At 36.9% G+C, this 7,279-nt stretch overlaps 1 protein-coding gene across 8 annotated transcripts in view; it reads left to right on the plus strand.

Moving 5' to 3' along the window:
* Positions 1 to 7,279, plus strand: part of acacb (acetyl-CoA carboxylase beta) — a 59,498-nt gene that overhangs the window by 29,202 nt on the left and 23,017 nt on the right. For 5 of the 8 annotated variants that reach the window (XM_056457503.1, XM_056457502.1, XM_056457508.1 and 2 more), the window contains 12 exons: positions 1,190 to 1,303; positions 1,387 to 1,476; positions 1,558 to 1,676; positions 1,939 to 1,980; positions 3,677 to 3,700; positions 4,103 to 4,246; positions 4,351 to 4,450; positions 5,279 to 5,386; positions 5,465 to 5,521; positions 5,598 to 5,639; positions 6,104 to 6,319; positions 7,226 to 7,279. The exon at positions 7,226 to 7,279 is cut by the window's right edge and continues 102 nt beyond it. In XM_056457503.1, the coding sequence (XP_056313478.1) occupies positions 1,190 to 1,303; positions 1,387 to 1,476; positions 1,558 to 1,676; positions 1,939 to 1,980; positions 3,677 to 3,700; positions 4,103 to 4,246; positions 4,351 to 4,450; positions 5,279 to 5,386; positions 5,465 to 5,521; positions 5,598 to 5,639; positions 6,104 to 6,319; positions 7,226 to 7,279 (1,110 nt within the window). The remainder of the gene's footprint in view (positions 1 to 1,189; positions 1,304 to 1,386; positions 1,477 to 1,557; positions 1,677 to 1,938; positions 1,981 to 3,676; positions 3,701 to 4,102; positions 4,247 to 4,350; positions 4,451 to 5,278; positions 5,387 to 5,464; positions 5,522 to 5,597; positions 5,640 to 6,103; positions 6,320 to 7,225) is intronic. The other 3 variants (XM_056457504.1, XM_056457505.1, XM_056457506.1) reach the window with 3 other exon arrangements.

Consider the following 7,279-nt stretch of genomic DNA (forward strand, 5'->3'; position numbering starts at 1 on the left):
TGGCTTTGCTCAAAATAGCATTTTACACTACTAGTAACATTATTTTATCAGCATGTACATTACCATTAAGAATGAATATATTAAACTGATCAAATGTGACCGCCAAAATATATCTGATGTTACAAAGAACAAAGAATCCTGAAAAATTTCAGATTTTTCAATTCAATTCATTCAAGTTTAATTGTATAACGCTTTTTTTGTTTCAAAGCTGCTTTACAAAAGGTGCACAAAATTGCATAAAATCAATTAAATTCAGTGAAAAAGTCATCATAACTTTATTAGTCACTAATAACTTGAACTAATTAACTAGTAAATAATAACTTTTAACAGTTAAAGTTATTATACACTCACCGGCCACTTTATTAGGTACACCTGTCCAAGTGCTCATTAACGCAAATTTCTAATTTGATTTAAGTGACTTTGAACGTGGCATGGTTGTTGGTGCCAGACAGGCTGGTCTGAGTATTTCAGAAACTGCTGATCTACTGGGATTTTCACGCACAACCATCTCTAGGGTTTACAGAGAATGGTTTGAAAAGAGACAATATCCAGTAAGTGGCAGTTCTGTGGGCTCAAATGTCTTGTTGATGCCAGAGGTCAGAGGAAAATGGCCAGACTGGTTTGAGCTGATAGAAAGGCAACAGTACCTCGAATAATCACTCGTTACAACCGAGGTATGCAGAAGAGCATCTCTGAGTGCACAATATGTCCAACCTTGTGCTGGATGTGCTACAGCAGCAGAAGACCACTGCCATTCCTGTCAGCTAAGAACATGAAACTGAGGCTACAATTCACACAGGCTCACCAAAATTGGACAATAGAAATCTGCAGCAACTGTGTAATGCTATCATGTCAATATGGACCAAAACCACTGAGGAATATTTTCAGTACCTTCTGAATCTATGCCATGAAGGATTAAGGTATTTTTGAAGGCAAAAGGCAGTCCAACCCGGTACTAGTCAGGTGTATCTAATAAAGTGGCCGGTGAGTGAATATTAACGGTTAACCTGCAGTTATATTGTATATTGGTGATGTCTAAGTGTTTATGTTCAATTAAATGTATTTGTATAATAAGTGTATGTGTTGAAATTCTTCGATCCCCAAACATTTTAGGCGGCATCACCAGATTAAGATGTTTTTTTTGAGCATCGATGTGATGAGCAACCACAATGACTTTATCTCTCTACAGGTGTTGATCGCCTCTCATTTGCCCTCATATGAACTCAGGCACAACCAGGTGGAATCCATCTTTTTATCAGCTATTGATATGTATGGGCATCAGTTTTGTCCTGAAAACCTCAAGGTGCAGCAGAAGCATTTTTGTTTTCAATTTTAAGACATTATTCTAATTTGATGGTCTGACAGTAAGAAATCCTGTATTTGCAGAAACTCATCCTATCCGAGACCTCCATCTTTGACGTCTTGCCCAGTTTTTTCTACCACAACAACCGTGTGGTTTGCATGGCTGCATTAGAGGTCAGTGAAGTCTGATCTTATCTCTCCGAATGCTTAGTCAACTTTTTGTAAATTTGTATGAACTTTCCGGCAATTCTTTAGGTTTATGTACGGAGGGCTTATATAGCTTACGAGCTAAACAGTCTTCAGCATCATCAGCTGCAGGATGGGACATGTGCAGTGGATTTCCAGTTCATGTTACCATCATCTCACCCAAACAGGTATAGCAGAAGCCACACGTAGATTCTTATATCCTCAATAGAACTTGATCCAGAGCTGAAATTTACTCCCATGACTACAAAATACAATCTCAATGGGAGTCTTGTAGACAACCATTTTTTTGTTTTATGTAAACAGAAACATTTGAAAGGATTGAAGTTTATTGTTGTGGTTCTTAACAGACTACACAGTTAACAGACAAACTGAAGGTTTCTATACAATGTGTTCTCTTATTTTGACATTGTTTTATCTTCCCTCTGAAAGAGAGCCTAACGCCACAGTGAGCCAGCACATGCCCAAACCCACGTAATGTGCATTTTATTTATTAGCATCTCTCTAATGTAGTACATTATAACAGAGTGCACAAAAACAAATCATCTCTTACACTCCTAACTTCCCCCCTTTGGGCTAAAACCTGGTTTGGGTTTCTTTTTTACTAAGATATGGGATTGAGCACAGGGGAAAATTATTTCACACTATTATCCTGGGGGTGATTTGAATGGTTGATCAACTTGCATTGAATATTAAAGAAAATGGTTGACAAGTGATTAAATTGCAGTTATTTCGTAGTTAACTTTTTGACTGCACTTAAATTAAATGTACTAATCAGCCACTTTATTAGGTACATCTGGCTAGTACCAGGTTTGATCCCTTTAAGTAAAATCAACTTATCTCTTTAAAAGCAACAGCTTTACTCACTTTTTTTAATAAAGTCAACTAATCACTTTAAAAACAATGTATCTACTCACTTTTTTTAAAGTCAAGTGTTTTGCATTGTGACCATCCTCCTCTGATAAGGCTTTTCACCCACCCAGCTACCACGCAATAGATATTTATTTTTCTGACCATTGTCTCAAGAGATGGGTATGCATTAAAATCTCAGTTAATCAGCCCATCTGGCACTAACAGCTATGACACTTAAATCACCTTTTGTCATGATTCTATTGGTCCGTTTGATCCTCCATTGACCAGGTGTTAACTGGCCTATTGAATGCACTAACCAGCAATTGTACAGATGTAACTGATAAAGTGGCTGCGTATATGTTGACCTGAAATCTAAACAGATTCTGAATTACTGACTACCCAGCAGGCACACAACGTCATAAGATGTTAATATTCGGTTAGATTTAGGTTGTGACCAAAATTCAGTGTCTAGCCAGCATCTAAGGACAATGTTATTTTGATGTCCAACGACGACATTAAATGACATTGAAATTTGGTTGATTTTAGGTTGTGTTGGACAGTGAGCAAAATCCAATGTCGATCCAACACCATCATATTGAAGTCAAATACTGACATTTATTCGTCAGGTATGACAACAGAAATCGTCTGATAGACGTCATAGTGATTATGTCCACACAACGTCAAGCTGTAACATCATTAGATGTTGATATTTGGTTAATTTTAGGTTGGACGTTGGACATTGATGTCGGTCTGACATTAAGTTCTGACATCAACCCGATTTTCATTTCCAAATAAAATGCAACGTCGCTTGACGTTAGGGTACAACGTCAATTGGACGTCATGTTGATATCCTGTGCCTGCTGGATTTATGCATGTTTCTGTTGAGATGGACTCAAAATTGTCTCTGTATAATGTCTTTTAAAAACATGAATTAATTAAAGACAAATTTCCATCTTTTATCAAAATAATCATTATTAACAAAAATAAAATGTGTCTTTAGTTCTTTAAAAAACCTGGTACTTTTCTATAACTCAATGCAGATTGGTCAATCATACAGAATCACGTTAACTTGGTTTTTCTGAATACAAATATTACTCTAAAATTTGTCATTTTTACTTTAGGTGTTTTGTCATAAAATGATTCCCTTACCGTGACTTTGATTTGCTAATGAGTTTTTTCTTATCCTTATGATAAATAATGGACACTAGATCCATTTCAAGTATTTCTACTAAGACTGTTTTAACAGATCATAATAAGAAATGGATCCCAAGCTATAGGATGACCATCTTATGCTAACACTCACCTGCTCTCATTTCAGAGGGAGCAGTCCTACTTTGAACAGGTAGAGTACAGCTCCTTCCTGCAACCAGCCAGCCTTGTGTGTACAGTACCGCATAGTCTGTCTGCAGCAATGCATGCTGGGTGCAAACAATACATGCCTAAAAGGGAAAGTAATTTTAATGTCTGGATTTAAATGTGCACAACTCTAAATTGCTCTTAAATTTGCTTCCAATCAGAAAGTGCAAATTTAATTCTGATCAGCCCATTCATTTAATTTAAATGAGCCACATAGTCCAAATTCAGTCAAAATGAGTCTATATAGAAAATTTTACTACATATTTTGCATCCAAACTTGCACAATCAGTGCCATTAGGCTAGCATTTCTGTCTGTAAATGGTTCTGTCAAGCTTTTGCCATTTTGTGCACTCGCTCGCTCACACAGACAATCATCTCTCCTTCTCAGGCTGACGCTTCCTGTCAATGATTCAGGAGAGTTTCCGGCAATGCGCCGTCAGGGCAGTGAGCTCTTCCTGGAGGGGGCGCTTTCACCGCCCTGCCAGAGGATGGGAGCCATGGTTGCCTTCCATAGTTTTGACCACTTCAAAAGGTACCTTCACAGTTTTGGTTTTATAAAAGTCAAACTTTTTCACACGGTCAAATGGTTTACAAAATGTATGGTTTGGTCTGATCTGTGGTTTGATTTTATTGCAGGTGCTTTGATGAAGTGATCTGTCGCTTTGTGGATCCGCTGTGTGAAAGTTCTCTGTTTTTTGATGGCTGTTCCACCTTCTGTGATGGGGAAAGCTGTAAAGTAAGATCGCAATTTCATTCATTCATTCATTTTCCTTCGCCTTAATCCCTCTATTATTTGGGGTCACCACAACGGAATGAACCGCCAACTTATCCAGCGTATGTTTTACACAGCGGATGCCCTTCCAGCTGCAACCCAGTACTGGGAAACATTCATACACACTCATTCACACACATACACTACAGCCAATTTAGTTTACTCAATTCACCTATACCGCATGTCTTTGGACTGTGGGAGAAACTGAAGCACCCAGAGGAAACCCACGTGTAAATAGGGAGAACATGCAAACTCCACACAGAAATGCCAACTGACCCAGCCGAGACTTAAACCAGCGACCTTCTTGCTGTGAAGCAACAGTGCTAACCACTGAGCCACCGTGCCGCCCAGATTGCAATTTCAACATGCATAATCAAAAACATACAAGTATCATTCATTCATTCATTTTCTTTTCGACTTAGCCCCTTTATTAATCAGGGGTCACCACACAGGAATGAACCGCCAACTTATCCAGCATGTGTTTTACGCAGTGGATGCCCTTCCGAGCGCAACCCATCACTGAAAAACACCGATACACTCTTGCATTCACACATATATACTATGGCTAATTTAGCTTATTCAATTCACTTATAGCGCATGTGTTTGGACTGTGGGGAAAACCGGAGCACCCGGAGGAAACCTACTCGAACATGGGGAGAACATGCAAACTCCACACAGAAATGGCAACTGACCTAGCCGGGGCTCGATCCAGCGACCTACTTGCTGTGAGGCGATGTGTTCACTATCTATTTCGGTTCTCTATATATTAAACGTGTTCACTATCTATTTCAGAACATGAAGGAAAACCCCATACACATCATAAATGTGTCAATCAAACAAGCGGACACAGAAGATGATGATGCTTTAGTCACAGCTTTCACTGCCTTTGCTTACTCCAAAGTAAGTGTTTCACAGATTGTTGGCCCTTCAGCTTTGTGTTCTGCTGAGTGACTTGACTCTCTTTGCGCTTCATTTCAGAAATCTCTACTCTATGATTACGGAATCAGAAGAGTGACATTTTTAGTTGCACAAAAGGTGAATGTTTATCTAATATGCATCCTAAATAAATGATCCTGATATTAAAATAAAAAAAATCCTTTCTTCTCTTCAGCGGGAGTTCCCAAAGTACTTCACGTTTAGGGCCAGAGATGAAGTAAGTGACGGATCTTTAGATTTAAATGTTTAAAATTGAGACCATTGACCACAAAAGCAGTCTTATGTTGCATGAAATATGGGTCCAAATGATTGATTTCTCTTTTACTGTATGCAAGGAATAATTCAAATATTAAATAAACATCATGTTCCATGGAGATATTTTCTTACATTGTCTGCTGTAAATATATCAAAACTCAATTTTTGATTATTAATGTGCATCGCTAAGTACTTAAATTGGACAAATTTAAAGACAATATTCTAAATATTAAAATTTTATTGAACCCTCATATTCCAGATCTTCAAATAGTTGTATATCTCTGCCAAATATGTTATGTCCTGTCACAACAAACTGTACATCACTAGACATTTTTTTATTACTTCTAAATCTCACTTTCAAATAAATGAGAAAATTTACATTATAGAGTAGCAGCTGAACAACTCTTTCTTAAACTTTCTCTCTAGTTCCATGAAGACAGAATCTACCGTAACCTGGAGCCTGCTCTGGCCTTCCAGCTGGAGTTGAATCGCATGCGTAACTTTGACCTGAAGGCTGTTCCCTGTGCTCATCACCGGATGCAGCTCTACTTGGGTGCTGCTCGTGTGGAAGAGGGCGCAGAGGTCACTGATTATCGCTTCTTTATTAGAGCCATTATTCGCCACTCTGACCTCATCACCAAGGTAAGTCCTTTTAAATTGCCTTAAATTTTTGGGGGGCAGAAATTTATCTAAAGCGACCATGGATTTATTTTTGTACTACTTATCATTTATGTGTTTATCAGACGCAGCTGATATAAGTGTGTGGTGTATGCGTGGAACTACACAACTTTAGTAGTACCATACTTACAAGACATGCTTTTTCTAAATATTTATACCCATTCCAGGTAGCATTGCTCAATTGAAAATTCTCATAATCCGCTTGTTTCAAAAATGGCTAAATGAGATGCTGTATGTTATTCAAATGGAGCAGTTACATTTTCTTTATTTTTTTATTTAGTATTTTATTGTAGTTTACACATTTTCACACAGATGTATGGTAAAAATAAAATTAAAATCTATAAATAAGTAAATACCAAAATTACTTTAAGGATTCAAAGACATCATAAGAACAATCAAAACAATACTCTCATAATTGTTAGCTGTTACATTTTGATTAACTTCATTCACAGAAAATATTTGAAACCGCATAGCTATTTCTTGTTGACCATTTGGACTTAATCTAATGTTTACCTATACCATGTACATTTTGTTTTAAGATAATTTGGATTGTAAGTCGATACTAAATATTGTTCATTATTTTATTTATTTTTATTTTATTGTTGATGATTCCGTTTCTTCACGTTCAACAAAATCTTTAAACCTTGAAAAATGTTGGATAGTTGTATATAAAAACATAATTCTAAATCACAAAGAAACTTAACAAATCAAAATAGTTACAGAAATTATATGCAAAGATACTATTCCTATATTAAAAGAAAAAAAAAGTTTTATTATTTAAAATATGTTCTGTTGTATGTTGTTTTAAATAATAACAAAATGGGAAAATATTACTTTTTTTGGTTACGTTTGTTTGGACTCTTTCTGTAGGAGGCCTCCTTTGAGTATTTGCAGAATGAGGGCGAGAGGCTTTTGCTGGAGGCG

The sequence above is a fragment of the Danio aesculapii genome, chromosome 5, assembly GCF_903798145.1.
Source record: "Danio aesculapii chromosome 5, fDanAes4.1, whole genome shotgun sequence".
NCBI classification, from domain to species: domain Eukaryota; kingdom Metazoa; phylum Chordata; class Actinopteri; order Cypriniformes; family Danionidae; genus Danio; species Danio aesculapii.